Here is a 22,800-nt window from a genome sequence, read left to right on the forward strand (position 1 = left end):
TTCAAAGTCACTTAAATCACCTTTCTTCATCATTCTGATGCTCCGTTTGAACTTCAGCAGCTCGTCTTGATGCCTAAATGCACTGAGTTGCTGCCATGTGATTAGCTGATTAGCTATTTGTGTTAACAAGCAGTCAAACAGGTGTACCTAATAAAGTGGACAGTGAGTGTAAAACAAATAACAAGCAGCCGTCAGTCTAAAAGATGCACTTAATAAAGGTTGTTGTGTATTTGGACAGGGTTGGAATGAGCCGTTTTATTGTGGGCAGTTGAGATACATGAGTGTAAATATCAACAAAGGAAGTTAATGGTTGACGTCTGTACATTACATTCTAACAAAGAAAGTGATGGTCTCGCAGTCAGTTCAATGTACGCTCCAGATGCTTCAACTGAGACGCGCTCTGAGTAAGTTTACTCATTCATCTGTGTAAAGACAGTTCATAGAAAATATAAAGCAACTCATGACTAAAAGTTTAATTGGTTAACACTTTAAATCACACCTCTATCTATGTCTACGTAATTTCAATACAGCCATACAATACAAGTATACACGGTTATTTTTGTGGTTAGAGAAAAATACAACCAAAGAGGGTATGGAAATGCAAACATACAGCTGTTTTTAAACTTCTCATACATGTGATAACAGGTCACACGAGGCCGGCGGCCTTCTTGTATCATAGGTACGATCTCATAATGCAGGAGAGAATAAAGAAATAAATCACTAAACATAGCCTGAGACAAGTGTACAATATGCACACTTGGGGAAAATAAAAGCTATGTGAGAAAATAAAAATACTAATAGAGTGCTGCCTCTCTCCTCGCTCTGGTAAAAATAAGTCTCTGATATTTGTCCATGAGTTCCATCTTCTGGCAGCCGAGTGCCACTGGAGAAACAAAGGGACTGTGTTGGCCGGGGCTTCGGGGAATAGTCACTGTGTTCCTCATCCAATATGACAGCAGAAGAAAAGGGGACGCAGGAAAACTAGGTGAATTTCAGTGTTTTTAAGTCTTTTAATCTGTCAGATTTTTTTTTTATATAAATCAAAAAGTCTCAAGCTTTTCATTCCGTCCTCAAACGAGGTTTCAGGTGCGCCGCTAGGATGCTCTTTTTTTCATCTGTGTGGCTGGTGGAAGGGCTCTCATTGGTTATTTTTGGCTTTGGCGTGTGTGAGGATGTGAGACTTTAGGTTGGTCGACTGCGCGAATTTCTTATTGCAGCCGTCGAAGGGGCAGACGTAGGGCCGGTCTCCAGTGTGGATCCGCACGTGTGTGCGCAGGTTGAAGTCCAGAGAAAACCGTTTCCCGCAGCCTTCGAAGGTGCACTAAGAGAAAGCAGAGGGAGCAGGGGAGTCAGTCGTCACGCTCATCATGCACTGCGTTACAGCCAATTTCTGGGCTTAATTGACTATTCGCTACACCTCTCTCCCAAACAGCGATTGTCCAATCACAGCTGAGCAACAGCGGGACTGTCAAGATGAGGATTTCCCCACTTGTTAAGGCAGTGTGTGCATGAGGCATTTTAAAAGTTTGGAAGGCTTTTTTTAACCTTCCCAAAAACCAAAGACACAAGAGGAAAAGTTTAAGGAGTGGACTAAACCGTGACACATGCAGACTATTATTCCACATTTAATTTGGACATGTAAACAGCAGATTCCAGCATAATATGAATATAGTATTTTCTAATGAAGGCATGTGGGATATGCTGATAAAATTCAAATTTTAGGAGCATTCTTTGGACATGTGTGCAGCACATTTGGAATATGCATCTCAACTGGGCAGTTTTCAACACACGGCCTCTTGCCTGTTTAGAATTGGCTCTATGTGTTGTACTCAAACCAACTGGCCAACAATTTGAAACAATTTGCACGCCCAAAAGAAAGGCCAACATTTCCAGTCAGAGGAAGACACACACCTACTGCTAAACATTATGAAAGACTTTAATATCAAAAGGGTTTTTGGATATGCACAAATATCGTAAAGCCCTCAATGGTCCGGTCCTAAAAACCTTTCTCTTCCACCTGGTGTATCATTCAGCCTGAACACGATGATCTTTTTTTCTTAAATTGCTATTTTAATGTTTGCACTGTTTTCTTATCGTTGTTTTCTACATCTATTTTTATTATTGATGTTGTTTTAACTCTGTACACACCTATGTGCAGCACTTTGGTCGTTTTAAATGTGCTCTAGAAATAAATCCTGACTTGACTTGACAAACGACATTAGGGTGCATTAATCAGATTGTGCATGGCTGCGCGTAAACTGGAATATTAGTGGACAATTTACTTTCATCAGTCATGTAGACACCTTAGTAGGACTAGTATTTTGAGCATGAAAATGTAGTCAATGTGTTTATGTGTTGCAACGTAAGCCAGCTAACTAGCTTACTTCCTAATGGAGAGTTGCATGAACGAACTACTGAACAATAGATTTGGGTTTACTTTTTTACAAAAGCCTCACTCAAGACAAATAAATCCACCAAGTTTACAAAGCCATACTGGGTAAACTGAGATTGAGCAGAGATGTGACTGTAGCTACAGTCTGAGATCTCAAGAATTAGTTTTGTTGTCTGTTCCTGGTGCTCCGACTGAGCTGGGAAAGAAAGCTTTTATGTGCTCTGCTGCTCTCACTTACAATAACCTTCATGAACTGGTCTCTGCCTGATTTTAAAGCTCTCATAAGTACGAGGATGAATGAGTCAGTTGGGTCTTGTCATTGTGTGTAGGTGTTATAATATTTCTACATGTTACTGTGCATCTTTTACGTTTTTTATTGTGTGGTTATTTGGCTGTAACTTTTTGTGTGCTGCTGTCTCGGCCAGGTCTCCCCTGTGAACGAGATCACTGATCTCAACAGGACGTACCTGGTTAAAGAAAATAAATAAATAAAAATGTAGTATTTTCCCACCACGTGGAAGCTGGTTGATAACACTGAAGGAAGTTAAAGTTAAAGTTAAAAGTACAGCTGCTAATGTTACGCAAAATAATGTTTCCTTTGTCAAACACATTGGTTATTGCAGATAGGTTTTGTCTTGTAACATTAAAGGTGACACATATTGTTTTGATCAATTACACCATTCTACAGTGTGTAGTTGCAGTTCTGTTCTGGCGGTTCTGATCACAGATGCTTAGCGGAAGTGATAAAGTCATTTTTAAATTGTTAAAATGATTTAAAACCAATTAAACGATATTTAAATCAATACTTTGTGTCAAATTATTGATATATAGTAACTGCTAGAGTCAGACGGTAACCGTAAAAAGATTTTAACCAACTCATGAAGCTAACGTTAGCTTCATTAGACAGCTAGCTACAGCTGTTAGTGTAAATTCTGGTAGGTATCAGTTAGGTATCAGGTATTGTCTGTGCACCAATCTAATATTATGTCATTTATTAATAACATTTATAGTAGTTTCACACCTGGATAAAACATCAGTCTTCCCAGAAATCAATCCATCATCCCTCTAAAGCAGTAACCTACACAGTGAGTCTCGTGCAGCCACTGGCAACAACTGTTTCAGAGTTAGGGCGGCGAGGAATTGATTTCCAGTAAACAATGTCATTTTTGCTGTTAACAAAATGTCAGTAATTTGGCAATCTTTTACACCGGAGAGCCCACCAGTAAAAAGACAACATGGACAGTATGCATGGCTTCAGTGGCGAGGGGTGAGCAATGCAATACAACGTTAGCAATCACCTCACATCTGTACGGCGTCAGTAGTATACAGCTGGTTTTTTTTTTGTTTTGATCGGTACTCAGTTTCACCCAATATGCAAATTCAGGCATTGGAATTGTCACTGGGAGGGAAAACGGGTATTGGAACATCTTTACTTGGAATACTGACGGTGCATTTGCCAAAGTTAACACTGTATACTGCGTGTGGGCAACAACAGAAAGCTTCACTGGCGTAGCTAAAGAAACACAAATTGAAAAAGTCTGATTTACGTGTCCAAAAAAATTGGACTGAAACATGTCAGTAATACTGAAGAGTAAATCAGAATTATGAGATTATTTTGGAGCATAGTCTGGAAGTTTAAGATCATGCAAAGACTCTGTTTCCTGTCAGTGTGATGGCTGACCTTTGATTTATCCACCCAAGACAAAGTTTTACTGGCGTCTGTTTCTTGGTGGGTGATGATTCTGAACCCCATGAGCGAGCAGTGACTTATATCTCATTCTCATTAGCTTGAATCTGACTCAAAACTGTGGTGGGCTTATGTGCTTAAAGTGTAAAAATAGTGCAGAGTGTGTCTGTGCGTGGGGGACTGTGAAGTCAGTCCAGATGCCAACCTGGAAGGGTTTTTCCCCTGTGTGAACAAGTTGGTGACGTTTGAGTTTGGAGCTCTCCACAAACGCCTTGCCACACTCGGCGCAGACGTGCACGCGGGGTCCGTGGGTGTGGAGATGCTTCCTCATGGCTGAGTTATCCCTGAACATCTTTGTGCAGCCCTGGGGACGACATAAAGTGCAGCACGCAGTTGACAAACAGCACAGACAAGCAAATAATGTCAGGTTCTCTACAGCAGGCTGGTAAACTCTGAAGTGCTGCACCAAAAGGGCTTTTGTTTCCTCGTGTATAAATGTCAAGCGTCCCCAGCTTAAACCCTGCAAAGAAGAGTTGAATCTATTCTTCCCTGACGTGGTAATGTATTGGTAACAGCTTCACACTCCAATGGCGGACTGCTCATACAGCGAATCACCCCTTACATTAGCTAAACACAGAGTTCAGATAAGGCCTGATTGTTCTTGTAAGTACATGAAAATCAATACACTCAAGTGCTTCTACAATTTTAAATAACCTTTACAGAAATGCTCAATTATCCACAAAACAACAACGCAACAGTGTAAGACTATTAAACCTATCAGGAACTCTGAACTCTATTTGAGTGAAGTACAGTCAGGGTTCACCCGGGGACATTAGACTCACTTTATGAGGGCAAGCTATCGTCCGGGGAGCATCGTCCTCTTTGACTTTCCTGGGCTTCATCCTGTTCAGGAAAAAAAGGGGGGACATGGTTTAGAGTTTTAAACAAACAAAAACAGATATACGAGGTTAAACAATCCCTTTCACGCAAGCTTCACTAGTTAAATGTTGATTTCTTTGTAAAAGTTAATCAATAACCAGTGTCGCTAAAGGGCAGCCTGTTAGAGTAGAAATATCCTCACATGACATTTCACCCTGAGGCAGCATGTTTACAGACAAGTGAAGCACACAGTGAAGATTCAGTGAAGTTATTATGGTAAATAATTACATAATACACACTCACTGGTCTCACAATAAAATATGCTTTGTTTCCATTTAGCTGACCTGCACATACAAGACTACTAGTAGATAGCAGGGTTGTAAGAATATATTGGTAAACTTGAGTATCACACATCTATTCTCAAAAACACTATTTTTTATAGATTTTCATTCATTTCAATGTTTTAATCTTATTAATTTGTTTACCTAAATAATCCTGCGAGCACTTTTTAAACCGACATAGGTAAATGTTGAAGCCTTTGCTCAAATTGAACAACACAATGTTGGATGTCACAGGGACTGTGAAAAATACAAACGCAGACCCCACTGTCCTGATAATATATGGTGGTGTGTTCTTTATACATTCCCTAAAAATTCTATTATTAAAAATAAATCGCAATATATGCCTTGATTACAGTATTACACTATAGTAAATTGTCACCCTGTACCGTGATTCATATCACATGGCCAGTTTCTCGCCAATAGAGTGCCCCAGGAATGAGTCCTAGAACTAGGAAATGAGTTAGCACGTTAGCATTCGTCTAAAAGTCAATGGGTTTTTGTTAGAAGCTAAAATAATGTCTGTCATTAACACAAGCTAAAGATACACAAGCTCATGTTTTGTTCTATGATATGAAATCAGTAAATACCCCACTTGTGAATTTTGAAGCTTTTCTGTGTCTTAAAAAGGGCGATTGTTAACAAGTGGCTAAATGCGACTACAGAACGTCATCACAGCAGAACACAGCTTTACAGCACTGCTGTGGAAAGGATGTCAAGTCATGACTAGAGTTGTACCGATACCGATACCAGTGTCGGAAATGCCTCCGATACTGCCTAAAATGCGGTATTGGGTAACAGCGAGTACAGCCTATGACCAATCCGATACCACGTAATGCCTCACGTCATTACGCATACGCACGCTACAGGCAAACAAAATGGAAACGGAGCGGAGTTTAAAAAGCCTTCTACTGTAGCCTTTAAAATGTCTTTTTTACCAAATTGTGTGGCTGCACTTTAACCTGTGTCTTGATCTGTGTCAACACTGGATAACAATGATACAAAAAAGTTTTATGGCATTCATTCTACTATTATGTATTTATTTCTTAATATTTTACACAGAGTTTTAGGAGTTGAGACATACAACAATTCATATCCCATCCATTTTTATTTTATGTGCTGGTATCGGATTGGTACTCGGTATCGGCGGATACCTAAGGTTCAGGGATCGGAATCGGAATCGGGAGGGAAAAAGTGGTATCTGTACATCTCTAGTCATGACTGTAATGTAGTTGGTTTAATTTTTAAATTAAATTTAATATACTTTATTAATCCCCCTGAGGTTCCCCTGTCATTATCAATTCAATTTTTTCACTCCGCTGTCATTAACACACAGGTCTGAAAGACACACATGCACTAACAGGATCTATACATGCACAAAGTGGAGAGACGTCAGAGTGAGGGGGCTGCCATGGTCAGGCGCCCTGAGCTTTTACTTCTGGTGATTACATTTAGGCTTCAAAAATCATAGAAGTGGTGTTCCTTTGTGAAGATTATCTTCCTGACAAACATCTAAGTATCATAAACGTTTGTCACAGAGCTTATTTTCTGCAATAATCCTATAGGCTTTTTATGACCTGCACTTTCATAGCGCACTTCTAGTCATCTGACCACTCAAAGTGCTTTTTACACTACATTCACACAAGGTGCCACCTGCTGCTCAGTTTATAAACACACTCATACACTGTTGGAACAGTCGTAGGGAGCGACTGCAGCCTGGCAAAGCCAATTAGTGGACGGCCCACTGTACCTCTGAGCCACAGCTGCCCCATGGTGAAGGAACCAGGACAACAGTAACTCCTGTGTTGGCCTACGGAGAAACATCATCCCCAGAGCGCTCTATAGACAGCCTGAACTACTAGACCTGAAATATCCGTTCAATAAATCTTCAAAAATTTAAATGATTTCAAAAAAATGTACTGTTTTTTTTACAAATAAATGTATACAAATAAATAAATGTATACAAATAAATGACAGCTTAAATGGGTGAATAATAAATAATGCATAATTCTTAGTTGCTGAGCTAGCCTAAATGTTTCACTGACTGCACTGAAGACCTTTCCCTCCTTCATGTGTCACTTTAGTTTTGACCAACAGACACCTGTAAAACACAATCTGACATGTCTGAGCAGCAGCAACACACACACTGTTTTGTGATCAACCATTCATCATTTTATAACAAAATATAATGGGACAGGTCAACAGAATAGTTTCTTTGGGTCTCCCTCAGTATTATGTGTTGTATTTGCTGCTCTGTTGTTGTTGTTGTTTTTCTGTCTACCTGCCCTGGGACAACAGATGCAAATTAGCTGCTGGCTAATTTTGGTGCAATTACTTTTAATTGTGTATTGTGTCCCTGCAAAAATAAACAATTAATTAAATGAATAGTAAGAATGGTTCACCTTTCCCCATAATGCACAGCGCTTGATGCTCAAACATTGCTCATATACATAAATCAATATATGAAGACACACAACCATGCATGCATACCAACAGTAAACATTTCTTCATATACTTGTAGTTTTTTGTTGCTGTTCTTTTATAGGATTTTTTTCTCATTTTTTGGGAGATGAGTCATGTTTATCTCTCACTACATTTAACCTTTATGATAGCTTTTTTTGCATTTCAATGAGAGTTATCTGTAATTTGTGTTTCTCTCAGGAAACAGGTGTGTATACATTCTGTGAACAAGGGATGCTCAGTCCTCCACACACACACACACACACACACCTGGCAAACTCGGCCAGCTGCTTGGGGTCTGAGAGGTCGATCCCCGGGATTCCACCAGGTGGCAGCTTCTTCCCTGTCATGTATTCGGAGTAGTCCGGAGGGGAGTTCTCCCCGACGATCTGCTCCTCCACCACCGACTCATGGTCAATGTCTTTATTGTCATCTAGGAAGACATTACAGAGACTGAACCGATAACACATTGGTGTTTCCCTTGCAACAAACTGAGGGAGGGCAGAAATATCTCCGCCTCAAAGACATATCAGGAGTAACATTATTGCTGCATTATTACTTTGGATTTATATTAACAGAAAATGACCCATTTATACATTAGTGATTTCCCTATAGCTAATTATTTTTGCAGGTTTTTACTTTGTAAATTACACTGTAAACATGTAAACACAAATTATGCTAATCATACAGATAACACAACTCAACACAATGTATAGATATATATCTACAGCATAGGGCACATTAGATTTAAGACTTTTTAATGCCATTCAGAATGAAATTTAAGACCAGTTTCACAAGAACAAAAATTGTAGGAAAAAAATAACTTTAACAGACCTCAATTATTTTGCCCAAATGTTTACTGTGACATTAAATCTGACTTTTTTTGGTAAATTTAAAGAATTAAATAATCTTCTTTAAATGCTGAAAAAGTAAAAATTTCTAGAAACACATAGAAAATCCTGTTAAAATTTTATAAAATACTCTTGATGAATAAAAATGCATATTACCAGTTAATATATGTTGACAATATTCTGGCTGTTATTAGGGGTTAGCGATTGGATTTCATGTTTTGTTCCCTGTCATATATATGCTTTAAGTTTGATACCGGTTTTGAATTTAATAAATAATATATAATAAATTATTTTTGATGAAATACATTTCAAAAATATATCCCATTATTTTGAGATGTTACACTCCAAAATAAAAAATAAATACAAAATGATAATATTCTACTTCCTGTGTCTGAGCATTTCTAGGACTTGAAATTGATTTAAGACGTTACAATACCAATTAATTCCTTATTTTTTGATTAATTCATTTAATGGCTTTTATCATTTTTAGGATCCCTGCAACATGACAAACACGCAGAGTAAAAAAAAAAAAAAAGAAAGAAGTTAAGAAGGGCTAAAACCAATAAAAGAAACCATAAAAATAATTTCAGCCATATTTCTACAGTTTAAAGTGCAGGAAAACACAGAAAAATATGTGCACACACCTAAAAACTGGTTGTAAAACACTAATCTTTATTTCTAAATGAAAAACCAATAGCCTCCTTTCATAAAGAAGTGTGTGTGTGCAAATATAAGAAGCTGAACTATTGTATCTTACTGTAACCAACCAGCAGAGTGCACTAAAAATAGCTCCTGATGACTGCTGTGTGCTCTCAACACAACAAAATAAACATGCAGACTATCAGTGAGGAATATGTCAACTATTACCCCCAACCTGGCTGTGAAATAAAATAATTAAACCTCATTAATATCAGCTATTGATTGCCTTTTAAATCCCTTATCGATACTGATCACCTGGTCGATATTCCAGCGCACGCAGTACCAGCAGTCTGCACAGAGGCACTAGTTAGCCCGCTGCAGACGCAAAGCTGTCTGGTGAACCACCACCAACAGCAACCACAGCTAACAGCTAAACCATCTACTCCCTGAAATAAACAGTACATGACTCACAATTTCACGCATATTAAACTTTCACACACTTCACATGAACCTCCGGCGGTGCACCAGCTGCAGCCGAGCCGCCTGTGCGCCACCGTGTTGCGGCCTGCACAGATCCAAAACCCCAGCTGTCTCTACCTCCCCCTTTAGCACCGCCGCCATCTCTGCCTGGCCGCGACTATCGCCATTTTTTCGGGGCCGCCGCCATACTTACTAGTCTCGGGGAATATGGCGGCGCCCAGCAACACCTAAAACATGGCCTCCCTTCAAAACAAAAACATTTCGGTATGATACAGGAGGGTTTCGCATCGAAAACTCGCACTATTTGTCGCTTTTGGCGGCGGTGCGACGTAGCACTCCAGGAACTAGTCTGGTGCAGCAGGACAACGCCCTGGCAATGAGGCCTCATGCAACGGCTAACAAGGGAGCTGACAGACACGGCAGGGCTACGTTTACTTACCCGATGCCCACATTGTAACAGAAAACTCCCCCTCCAGTGTCTTTATCTGCACCTGCTTCTGTTCCCATTTTCTCCCGCCGGCCTCCGCTCCGCTTAAATAGCTCTTTTTGCCCGCTTTCTTCCCCCCGGTGCCGCCTCCCCGTTTCATCCGACCCACCGAGCTCTTCCCGGCCACAGTCACCAGAGTCTGTTCGATGTACTCGTCCTCCACCCCGGGAGCCGGCACCGGGATGAGGATCTGGTCCTCGAACCCGCTCCCGCCGTCCGTGTGCAGGTCCGAGTCATCCCCACCGACCACCTCCTCCCGGGTCTGGACCAGGATCACCTCCTGGTGGTGGTGGTGGTGGATGGAGCTGGGGTCGTCCGTGACCAGCGGCTGCAGCGCGATCATGGGCTGCCCGTCGTCGTCGTCGTCATCCCCGCCGACCACCGTGGTCTCGATAGTCTCCACCGGTATCGTTTCCACCTCTATCTCGTGGAGCTCCACGATCTCGGCCGGCATCTCCGAGCCGTCTGTCTGGATGTACAGAGTATCTCCGGATGCCATGTTGAAGTCCGCCAGCTTGCCTGTCTCATTCACGCCGTGTTGTGCTCCTTGTTGGACCTCACAAACACACTCACACGCCCCCCGGCTCTGCTCCTGCCTCCGTCTCTGCTCCCTCTTCTTCGATAACAACTCTCTTCACTCCGTCCCACGCCAATTCTCGTTGCCACTATCCTCTCGAACATAGAAACATCGCGAGACTTGGGGAGAACTCAGCGATAAGTTGATAACAGAGCTGCTGGGAATTTGCCAAACTTTATATTTGACCCAAAGACATTCATCTGAACACACATGATTCAATAATTACATTTGATATAAATAGTAAAATAATTATTCTATAATATATAGAATTATCTATCTGCATATGTGTATATGTACACATGTATGTAGCCTATTATGTGTGATGTGTATATATATTTTTAACTGTTTATACTTGTATGTGTGATATTTATATGTATATATATCTTATCTTTATATTATTTATATTTGTAAGTGTATGATGGCACCTTGGGGTTAATAATAATAATAATAATAATAATAATAATAATAATAAATTTTATTTGTATTGCACTTTACATTTTAGCAATCTCAAAGTGCTACAGAGCAGATAAAAAAAACAAAAAAACAATTGAAACAGTTAGTATTAATACAATTTAAAAAAAAAAAAGAATTATTAAAAATGATTAGAAACGATAAATAGTTAAAAGGAGAACCTATAAGAGGGTTGGGAGAAAACACAAATTCGTTCCCATGTATTCTGTATGTGGAAATGACAATAAAGTTGAACTTGACTTGATTAACTATCCAATCCTGACCTGCAGCCATTATAAAACTTTACTTAAAATCTAGAAAACATAATATAAACCAGGGGTGTTAAACTCATTTGAGCTCATGGGCCACACACAGCCCAGTTTGATCTCAAGTGGGCTGGGACCAGTAAAACCACTGCATAATAACCTGCAAATATCAACCCCTTCAAGTTTTCCCTTTTTCATTGTGAAGAAGTTCATTCTGAAAACAAAACTGATGATGGACAGCCTGTGATATTCTGGAAAAAAGGTGCAAATCCAACAGTATGTCCCAGTTTAACTGCTACTTATTTTCGTTACATGTGTTTGGGTTTCTTTCATAATTTTCAACTAAAGTGAATGCTACTGAAGAAGCAGGTTTCTTGATCCCCTGCCTTACAAACCATTTACAAATCTGCTGTCAGTGCCTTAGGACCAGAGTTCCACTAATATTGTTTTAAAATACATTATTTTGTACGGAAGCGTGGAAGCAAATAAGGAAATAATTGTACTGTGGTGTGGAAGCAAATACATAAGTGCTTCAATTTTTACAGCCATGATATACTTAATATTAAAATATAAACACCACTGAATTCATAATGCTGTAATATTTCACTTTGAAAACCATGTAGCTTACCACCTCTTAGAAACAAAAAAAAAAAAAATAGAGGAAAGAAATTTAAGGATTTGCAGTTCAAAAAGCTGGATTTGAATATATTTTTTTCAGTTTCAGAATTAAAAAAAAGAAAATATATATATTTTTTAGGTTGTTCAAATTCAAATTTCGAGTTGAAAAAACTAGCATAGAGCTCAAATCAAATACAGGTGGTCAAAACATTCAGGCTCAGTTGCTTTACCTGTCCTGAGTGGCTGGGATGTTGTTATTTGACTTTTTTTTAACATGAATTTTTATGTCTGAATTTGACCAATCAAATTTGAGCAACCTCTTCTTTTACTTTTTTTCTTTTCTTTTTTTTTTTTTTTTTTTTTACTGTTTTTTATATTAAAAAACATATTTAAATTCAGCTTTTTAAATTGCAAATCAAATATTTTATATATTAATTTTAAAGAGGGGAAATCAGCGAAAATAAAAAAAATAAAAATAAAAAAGTATTTTAATGCCATGGATGCTACGTTATGATTGGCCAGTCTGCGTCCAGGGGCGGGACTTAACGAAGCAGGATCTGTGTGACGTGCAGTTACTCTCCACATCAGCAGGGGGCGACATTTCCTCACATAAGGTAACTGCACTGAGTAGACTAAAACAAAGAGCCTAACTAGCATTAACATCCTTAATCACTGTTAAGGATGCTAATGCTAGTTAGGCATTAGCACTAGTTAGATAAAATAAAACTACTAATGCATAAATGTGTTTATTACCTTAATATTGAAGCTTTTTTGCAGGTAGCAGTCAAGTCTTAAGTTTATCCATCATAATTTATGTGGTCGTTATATATATACCTTTTATTATTAGTCTGAATCTGCAGTTTGCAGTTTTTTTTTTTTTAAATTATGATCCACTACCAAATCAAATTAATTAAATGATCAATTGGTTTACAAAATGCCCAACATTGCAAACGTCCATCACAAGTAATAACACAAATCATATAATAAAAGTTGGGTAATCTGGTTATAAGGGTTAAGATCAGAAAGATTTTTTTGTATTTTTTAATACCATATGTACTAACCATGATTGGTATTATTTTTTAAGGGTTAGTTTTAGCTAATTTAATTTAATTTTTTTATTTAGACCTCAACTGGAAACTTACAGAATTGTTTGTAATCAAAGAAGAGTTCATTTTAGGCTTTTTATCTTTCATTGTCAGTTCTGTGACCTTTGACCTCAACTGTACACTATGGAGTTCAATCAGTCCTGCCTGTGCTGCATCAGATTAAGATAATTAGATCTAGATACTGTTATAATGATCACACCCAAATGTAAATATAGTTTTACTGACTAAAGACGTTGATGGTTGGTGTGGAAGCAAATAAGGGACGTAAGTGCTTAAAAGTTTATAGCCACACTATTCTTACTATTGAAATATAAACACCATCGAGTTCATAACACTGAGCATGTAGCCTTCACCTCTTCCAAACAAAAAAATAAAAGCAAGAAATTTCCTGACTTGCAATTCCAAAAGCTGAATTTGAATATATTTTTTCCAATTAAAACAAACAAACAAAAGATTTAGGTTGTTTAAAATCGATTGTTCAAATTCAGATCTAAAAATTCAAGTTGAAAAAAATTAACATAGAGCTAAAATCAAATACAGTTGGTCAAAACATTCAGGCTCAATTACCTGACCTGTCCTGAGTGGGATGCTTTTTGTTTTTTTTCAACTTGAATTGTAAAGTCTGAATTTGACCATTCAAATTTGAGCAACCTGACTCTTCTTCTTTTTTTTTTTACTTTTTTGTGTTACTGTTTTTTTTTTTACACAAAACATTTTTACAATCAGCTTTTTAAATTATAAATCAAGAAAGTTTACATTTTAATTTCAAAGAGGTGAATTCAGCAAAAAATAAATAAATTTAGCTACATGGTTTTCAGAGTAAAATATTTTAATGCTATGAATCCAGTAGTGTAATATTAAATATTCAGTGCCTTTAAACCCTTTGGAACCTGAGCTTGATTTCTTTTAAAAACATAACAAGAAAATGAGAAAAAAAAAACCCCTGCAAGAAGTAGTAAAAACAGAAAATTAAAAACAAGAAAATTAGTGAAAAAAACAAAACAAAAACAAAAAAAGCAAAGAGGGTAATGACCTGGAAAAAGAACTTAAAATTATAGTAAATCTGACAAATAATTCAAAAATAAAATACTACTGCTACTACTAATAGCAACAATAATATAGCTTTCCCTAAATTAAAAAAAAAATAATTTAAAATGTATTTTACTTATTTTTTTGCAATATGCGGGACATTTCTTACCAAGTTGTTCATTGCCTTTTCCCCATATTTTTGAAAGAAGCTCAGAGTTCAAAGGTTTAAATATCTGTGAAAGGCATCTAAAAGCAGCACAAGAAAAGTGATGTCACTCCAGGTTTCAAAGAGTTAATATTCAAATCATATGTCTCCCATTTGCTTCCATAGATGGCCAGATAAAGAAAACATGAAAGAATAAGAAAATAAAGGAAGTATGTTGTTTTATTTACGGTACCACAAAAGGCTGCAGCAAACAGGCCCTTAACGTTACACACCACACTCCTGTGGTTAAATCTATGCACTGGTGTTATAATAAGTTCAATACATTTTCACAGTTATATAAATACGTTAATGAATACCCAGTAAATGAACTAATCCATAAATATCTGAATGTTTTAACGTTTTGAATGTTTTTTGAATGTTTCTTAAACTGTGTGCAGCACTTGAATAACACAGTAAGGTTAAATAGGAACAGCTCAGATGTTTCACACTTGTGCTGCACCAGCTGTAATTTATGGCACTTATTTAATATGTACAAGTCTTTGGGTAAAGTGTCAGACAAAATCACCAGACAGGCATCAAAATAGCACCATAAACAACACAAAAGGAAGAGACGGCCTCGTTTATCCAAGACATTGTTCACAGTTTTATTTGAATTCATTTTAGTGTGTTTCGTTTTTTTTTTGTTGTTTGTTGTCAAACCAGGAAGCACTTTGTCATAAAAGGAGAGAATAAAATGAACAATACTTCACCATATCCTTGCAGCCAATAAACATTTTATTAACAACATGATCACAAATACTCTGGTGCATTATTTATTTATTTTTTTTGTTGTTTATAAGATTGCAATATCCAAAGATTTCACCCTCGGTCTATCAGGTCAGAGCCTGTTGTTTCTCTGCCGTGTTTCCACACGCAGCTGTGTCGGCCAAAAGGATAAAAAACCTTCCAAAAAATGTTCCAGGTTAGACGATGAGAAACTTTTATTTTTTGGGATGTGCTTGCAGCTGTATCTAAAACAAAAACAAATGAAAACAAACAATAAAAAATACAAAAGGCTGACATAAAATGATGTGCAATAATAATTATGAACATTATCATTACTATCATATTCTCATGATCATTTCCTCATTATTACCATTGAACTCACTACACTACTACGACTCAGATCCACATGACACTGACAATCATAAAAATGATAGTAATAATAATGAAAATGATAGTAATAATAATATAAAAAAAATTAAACTTGTGAAAAAAAGCAAAACAAATAAAATCATGTGAGTTTTATCCGTTTTCCTTCAGGCCGAGGACAGAGGGGCGAACTAACAAACAGACAGAACATGTTAAGAACTCAGAGGAATCAGTGCGAGAGTGAAGCCCCGGTCACGTCCAGACAAACAAACCAAATGTTACACAGACACGTCTGAGGTGTTACAGCAACGTTGCCGCGTTGCTTCAACACCGCAGCTGAACAGGATGAGTCAATGTCACAGTTTGCGCCTCCGTTCCTGACGTCTCCTCCTCCTCCTCCTCCTTCTCCTCCTCAGGACCACAGCAGCTGCTGCAGGGGCAATGGTTCAAAAAGGTGGTTCATGTCGGGGGGGGGGAGTGGCTCTGAAAGATTATGTCGTGCTAATTCGACTGAGTTCATGTCTAATGGCTGCGGGCAAAGGAGAGAAAACAGTGACACAAAGTTAGGTTGACAAAAACATGTTAGCAACTGTCATAACATAAAACAACAGAGACCCATGATCCTCAGTGAGGACCTGAGGTGACTCCACAGATCTTACACACTGCATGAGGTTCAGTTCAGGACACAACCACACTAATACGTTCACGTTTTAAAACAGCATTCTAAAACGAAAACGACCTCTCATCGCAGCACCTCCAAATCTGAAACTGTGGTTCTCTGCCGAAAACCGGTGGATTGCCTGTCTGGGTTGGAAGAGAGTTACTGCCCCAAACGAGTCAGTTCAAGTATCTCAGGGTCTTGATCATGAGTGAGGGTAGAATGAAGTGTGAGATGGATCTGCGGTTTGGTGTGGTGTCTGCAGTGATGCGGGCGAGGGCGAAGATTTCGATTTACTGGTCAATCTACGTCCCAACCCTCACCTATGGTCATGAGCTCTGGGTAGTGACCAAAAGGATGAGGTCACAGATAGAAGCAGCAAATGAGTTTCCTCCATGGGGTTAGTTTGGACTAACCGGAGGGAGCTCGAAGTAGAGCCGCTGCTCCTTCACGTCGAAAGGGGTCAATTGAAGTGGTTCGGTCATCTGATCAGGATCCTCCGAGACACTTCCTGTTAAAGGTGTTTCGGGTATGTCCCACTGGTAGGAGGCCCCGGGGCAGACCCAGAACACACTGGATGCATTACAGATCTCATCTGGCCTGGGAACACCTTGGAGTCCCCCAGGAGCAAATGGATGGATGTATCTCTGTACACACGAACGTTTCAGCACTGTTTTAGAAATAATCTCGTCCATAATCACGCCTGCAAACGTGTATCACCTAACCGTTCATGTACACTGGGCATGTACGTGCTGATGTAAACAGGAAGCTACTCTGCAATTGGTTGCTAAGTTACAGAGAATACTCCAGAGACAGCGAAAAGTAAGACGAGATTTCTTTGCTTGAGCCGATGACGAGATGGAACTGAACGAGGCTGTCAAGGCGGTGGAAAACAGACTGGGAGTCACTGGGAAGTAACTATAACAACGTACTAGAGTGGTACTGGGGGCATTACCCATCGACGGGAAAGGAGTACCATCACAAGAACAATGACATCACAAAAGGTATGTAGACCTAGGCATAAACGTAGCAATAGTTCTGTGTTGTGAAACATAAACGTGTTGGTGTGGATAGTCATCACCAGCAGTACTACACATCCTGACATTTCCATCAGACCTGATTATGTCATAGTGATGTCATCATCATCATCATGGTTATGTGCAATTGGTCTTGAGACTTAAAAATGTGACAGAAAGTCTGTTTTACAAACTTGAGGTTTTGAATTTGATATCTGCAGGTGGGTCCTGATGAAGCCGGGTGACAGTCGTCAAAACTGTCCAATCACAGCGTCCCCTGTCAGTCTGTCAACTAATGTTTACTCCTCTTGATTTGTTTGTAAAAGTCAGTATGAACAGGAAGTGGACCTGAACTAAACGCAACAATACAAACAGTCTGTTTTTCCCTCGGCGACGAACAAATGAACCAAACTACAGATGTGACAGCACCCTAACAAGTTGTGATACTGCACCACTTATCTTTCTTTCCTTCTTTCTTTCTTTACTTCTTTCTTTCTTTCTTTGTCTCTTTCCTTCTCTTTGTCTCTTTCCTTCTCTTTGTCTTTCTTCCTTTCCTTCTTTCTGTCTTTTTTCCTTTCCTTCCTTCTTTCTTTCGTTCTTTCCTTCTTTCTGTTGTTCTTTCCTTGTTTCTGTCTTTCTTCCTTTCCTTCTTTGTCTTTCTTCCTTTCCTTCTTTCTGTCTTTTTTCCTTTCCTTCCTTCTTTCTTTCGTTCTTTCCTTCTTTCTGTCTTTCTTCCTTTCCTTCCTTCTTTCTTTCGTTCTTTCCTTCTTTCTGTCTTTCTTCCTTTCCTTCTCTTTGTCTTTCTTCCTTTCCTTCTTTCTGTCTTTCTTCCTTTCCTTCTCTTTGTCTTTCTTCCTTTCCTTCTTTCTGTCTTTTTTCCTTTCCTTCCTTCTTTCTTTCGTTCTTTCCTTCTTTCTGTCTTTCTTCCTTTCGTTCCTTCTTTCTGTTGTTCTTTCCTTGTTTCTGTCTTTCTTCCTTTCCTTCTTTGTCTTTCTTCCTTTCCTTCTTTCTGTCTTTTTTCCTTTCCTTCCTTCTTTCTTTTGTTCTTTCCTTCTTTTCGTCTTCCTTCCTTTCCTTCTCTTTGTCTTTCTTCCTTTCCTTCTTTCTGTCTTTTTTCCTTTCCTTCCTTCTTTCTTTCTTTCCTTCCTTCTTTCTGTCTTTCTTCCTTTCCTTCCTTCTTTCTGTCGTTCTTTCCTTCTTGCTGTCTTTCCTCCTTTCCTTCCTTCTTTCTGTTGTTCTTTCCTTGTTTGTCTTTCTTCCTTTTCTTCTTTCTGTCATTCTTTCCTTCTTGCTGTCTTTCTTCCTTTCCTTTCTGTCATTCTTTCCTTCTTTCTTCCTTTCCTTCTTGCTGTCTTTCTTCCTTTCCTTTCTGCCATTCTTTCCTTCCTTCTTTCTGTCATCATTTCCTTCTTTCTGTCTTTCTTCCTTTCCTTCCTTCTTTCTTTCATTCTTTCCTTCTTTCTGTCTTCCTTCCTTTCCTTCTCTTTGTCTTTCTTCCTTTCCTTCTTTCTGTCATCATTTCCTTCTTTCTGTCTTTCTTCCTTTCCTTCCTTCTTTCTGTCTTTCTTCCGTTCCTTCTTTCCTTCCTTCTTTCTGTCTTCCTTCCTTTCCTTCCTTCTTTCTGTCATTCTTTCCTTCTTTCTGTCTTTCTTCCTCTTCTTCTTTCTTCCTTCTTTCCATCTTTCTTTCTCTCTTCTTTCTTTATGTTTCTCTTTCTTTATATCTTTCTTTCTCTTTACATCTTTCCTTCCCCTTTCTCTTTAGTTTCTCTTGTTCTCAGTCATTCTCTTTCTTTCTCTCTTTCTTTCCGTCCTTTCTCTCTCTCTCTCTCTCTCTCTCTCTCTCTCAGTTTCTCTCATCCTCCAGAATCCAGCGCCTCTTTGAAGGAAACTCAAAGAACATGATGCAACGTCAGGAACAGATGTTTCATGAATAAAACAAAAAACAACACAAACAAAATAATGCATTGATTTAAAAAAACAAAACAAAGCGTAATGTAACTGAGCCTCTTAATGATGTGAACTGATGATGTCATAAACATTCCCATGAATGTTTTTGGGCATATTTTAACTGCTGACCAACAATGTGAAAACACAAAGTCACATTTTTCTGATCTAACCTGAGGCATTATTCACAGCACTGTTCTCGTCTCTGTGAGTTCACACATTCCCACATATCCATGTTGTATGAGGCGTCCATGTTCATGTTTCTGGGCCTGTAGTGCAACCTAGTGGCCACAGCTGCACATAACCACCCAGCTCCCATCATCCCTGTGCTTAGATTTCCAATTAAACATTCATTACCATACATTAGGAGAGAGACAGTGATCCTAAATGTTGATGGATCACCCCTGTTTAGTGTTTACAGAGACAATTAAACGTACCATCAATGATTTCATCCTTCACTTTGTGCAATTCACGAAACACTTCTTCCAAGATTTCCTGATGAGGCACAAACAAGTAGAGAAACAAGAGTTCACACTACATCACACATTTCTTTATTTAATGTGGAAATAATTGAACACAGGGAGTGAGACACAAATTAACTTTTGGAAAACAAAGTTTGTTTGGTCACAGTTTTTACCTGTTTCATTCTATCGAGGTCTAACGAGTCTGTGTCGCTGCCACCTCCCGCGGTTCGTACCCTGAGTGATATAAAAATGACTGTGTGTCAGATTCACTGCTGTCACTCTGCTTCACAGACGCATCCAATGATCTGTGCTGCGTCCAGCTCTCACCTTGAAACCATTGACCTGTCTGCAGAGTTAGCTCGGTCCCACGGCTTCTTTGCACCATCTAGAAGACATCCAGCACCAGCAGGTATAATTACATTTCCACATGAAAAATGTGATGTATTCTCTTCTTTGAGTCAGTTAGGTTTTCCCAAGAATAACTGCATATCATTTTTAAATAAACTTTAAAGGGACAGTCCACCCCAAAATCAAAAATGCAGATTTTTCCTCTTACCTGTAGTGCTATTTATCAGTCTAGATTGTTTTGTTGTGAGTTGCCGAGTGTTGGAGATATAGGGCCCGTCCCAATACCCCCCCTTAGCTCTACCCCTTGGCCCTACTCCTACATTTGCGCGTTCCGGTGAGGGGTAGTGGTGTCCCAATTCCTTTTTACGTGTAGGGGTAGGGGTAGGCTGCTATAAACTGATGATAATGTCCGGTTTTCCGTGTGTTTGTGTGTGTGTGTTAGAGTGCGGCACGGGCCGCATATTTCTGTCCGAACCGAGCCCGACATTATTTAATGACCAAAGCACTGAGTTTGTGTCACACAGTTGTTACGGTTACAAACTATTTAACAGGCCGGGCGTGCTCAGCGGAGAGGGAGACCTCCGTGTTTGAGACGGGAGCGGGAGGAGAGGGAGAAATAAAACAAAATAAGATAAAATAGGAGACACCTGTCTCCCTCATTTATTTTATTTTCAGCGTTTAATCAAGGCGGAGGCGGGCGGCTGGAGGTCCAAGACTTCCAGAGAGGAGAGAGGTAGAAACAAACAGCCAATGTGTGTGTGTGTGTGTTATGTTCAGGTGTTGTCACGTAAATAACAGTGCCCAAGCAACAAACAGGACAGACAATGGGATTTTATTTATTTTTACACTACATTTTCACTGAAAGCTGACCGAATCCGACCCGAGCCCAAATACAATTTATAGCTACATTTTTGACCAAACCCGGCCGACCTGTCGGGTACCGTTGGGCTCAGATCGCCACACTCTAGTGTGTGTATATGTCCCCTATATATAGGGGCCTATATGAATTTCTGTCTTTGAGAGATATTATTTTGTAATATAACTGAATTTTCTATCCATACATATAAATTTTAAATATATTAAAATGATAAGGCATCTTTGAGTAAACTGTGAGAATCATTTAAGTAGGCTATGTCGTGGCCGGTTGAGTGTCCTCTTTTTTGGAAATCAAAATATGGTCACCCTAGGTAGAGGACATAACGAGGGGTAGTGGGTATGAAACTAGCCCTTCGGAGCGAGGGATTTCAGATGCTGACTTGCCAGTGGGGGGCAGATGTCGCCATGGCTACCACCGAGCAAGAGACGGGAAAAAAAGTTCATACCTAGCTAATGTTACCGTCGTCAGCTTGCTTGTTAGCTAGCTAGCTAGCTCGCACTATGTGGCGTCTGTCATCTGTCCTGTTCTGCAAAATTGTTGGATTTTTCACATTACGATAACAGCTAGCTAGTATAACTATGCTGCCTCATAATGTTAGCTGCTTAGCTAGCTAGCAGAAGTCCCCTGTCGTCTGTCGTTCATTAAACGAAGCATGATGAATGCAGCAAACGTGATCAGTAGGATGAATGAGACTCCATTGTAGATGCCGGTTGGAAATGTAGATGGCTCGCAGCTTCCTGTTTAAAGTTACGTATGCGTGAACATAACCAACGCAGTGACGTAGTGAGTGGTGTCCCAATTCCTAGGGAAAGATTTCAACCCTTGTTGCTTCATTTCGAGGGCCAAGGGGTAAGGGGTAGTGATTAAGAGGGGGTATTGGGATTGGGCCATAAACTACAGAGATGTCTGTTCCTCCAGTTAATCCACAGACCTTGCTGTGAGCAGTGTTTTCCTACTGAACTACGCCCGTCAATCATATCAGTGAGCAGAAGGCAGGGTGCATCTACTCATGGACAAGAGGCTTGTGCCTGTGACAGCCAGAGTAGCTAAATAGTATAGGGCTACCATAGAAGTGAATGAAATTTTTATCTTTATGGCTATTACTGTACGAGCTTCATGTCGCTTCTAAAGTATGGTGGCTCTAAAATGTCACAAAGAACAGCCAGTAGAAAAAAAGTCCTGTTGGTACAATTATAGTTTGTCATTTCAGAACTGTTCATAGACTAATACATGGGCATTGTGCAGGGCAGGTCTATAATATGAAATATAATAACATTTGACCGAATAAATTTAACCACAGACTAATAATTTGCCCCGGTATGTATGACATTAAAGTGAAATAAAAAGATTTCATTATCAACATACTTTGTACAACGTGTGAATCTTACGGTTTTGCAACAAAATGTGATCAACCCTTGTGGACTTGATGTTTCTAAACTATTAGGTATTGAGTATCTGATGAATCATATATCATGAGCGGTGTGAATGTGAGTGTGAATGGTTGTCTGTCTCTTTGTGTCAGCCCTGTGAAAGTCTGGTGACCTGTCCAGGGTGTAGCCCGCCTCTTGCCCAGTGTGACCCTGTGACCCCCAACAGAAGAAGGGGTTACGGGAAATGAATGAATGAATGAGTATCAAGTATCATGGTACTAAACTTGGTACTGGTATTAAAGTCAAAATTTTGGTACCTTGACAACACTACATGTAGGAACTACTTTCTTTCTACCAAACTACACCCGCTGACTACATCACTGCACAGAAGTAAGCGTGCATCTACTGCTAGCTCATCTTAGAACACCATTAATATTTACATCTCGCACTGTCACGAGTAGATGCACACTTCCTTCTGCATGGTCATACATGGGTGTAGTTCGGTAGAAAGAAAATAGTTCCTACATTAAACTGCTCACAACAAGGTCTGTGGATTATCTTGAGT

At 39.2% G+C, this 22,800-nt stretch overlaps 2 protein-coding genes across 7 annotated transcripts in view; both read right to left on the bottom strand.

The window, feature by feature from the left end:
• Positions 1-225: 225 nt before the first annotated feature.
• On the bottom strand, positions 226-10,872 carry yy1b (YY1 transcription factor b). 2 transcript variants are annotated; one of them, XM_033649037.2, is made up of 5 exons: positions 10,166-10,872; positions 8,027-8,177; positions 4,922-4,982; positions 4,285-4,443; positions 226-1,321 (listed from the first exon to the last, which is right to left on the bottom strand). In XM_033649037.2, the coding sequence occupies exons 1-5, from the start codon at positions 10,710-10,712 to the stop codon at positions 1,139-1,141; spliced, it is 1,101 nt and encodes a 366-aa protein (XP_033504928.1). In that variant the 5' UTR covers positions 10,713-10,872; the 3' UTR covers positions 226-1,138. The 2 variants fall into 2 exon arrangements, with proteins under 2 accessions (XP_033504928.1, XP_033504927.1); XM_033649036.2 differs by having other exon boundaries at positions 8,027-8,189; positions 10,166-10,861.
• A 4,184-nt stretch (positions 10,873-15,056) lies between these two features.
• The window catches only part of evlb (Enah/Vasp-like b), a 92,952-nt gene continuing 85,208 nt past the window's right edge, over positions 15,057-22,800 (bottom strand). For all 5 annotated transcript variants that reach the window (XM_033649192.2, XM_078173663.1, XM_033649191.2 and 2 more), the window contains 4 exons: positions 19,968-20,025; positions 19,814-19,874; positions 19,614-19,671; positions 15,057-16,085 (listed from right to left, as the gene is read on the bottom strand). In XM_033649192.2, coding sequence (XP_033505083.2) covers positions 16,048-16,085; positions 19,614-19,671; positions 19,814-19,874; positions 19,968-20,025 — 215 coding nt within the window. In that variant the 3' untranslated portion in view covers positions 15,057-16,047. The remainder of the gene's footprint in view (positions 16,086-19,613; positions 19,672-19,813; positions 19,875-19,967; positions 20,026-22,800) is intronic.

This window comes from Epinephelus lanceolatus, chromosome 13, assembly GCF_041903045.1.
Source record: "Epinephelus lanceolatus isolate andai-2023 chromosome 13, ASM4190304v1, whole genome shotgun sequence".
Classification (NCBI taxonomy): domain Eukaryota; kingdom Metazoa; phylum Chordata; class Actinopteri; order Perciformes; family Serranidae; genus Epinephelus; species Epinephelus lanceolatus.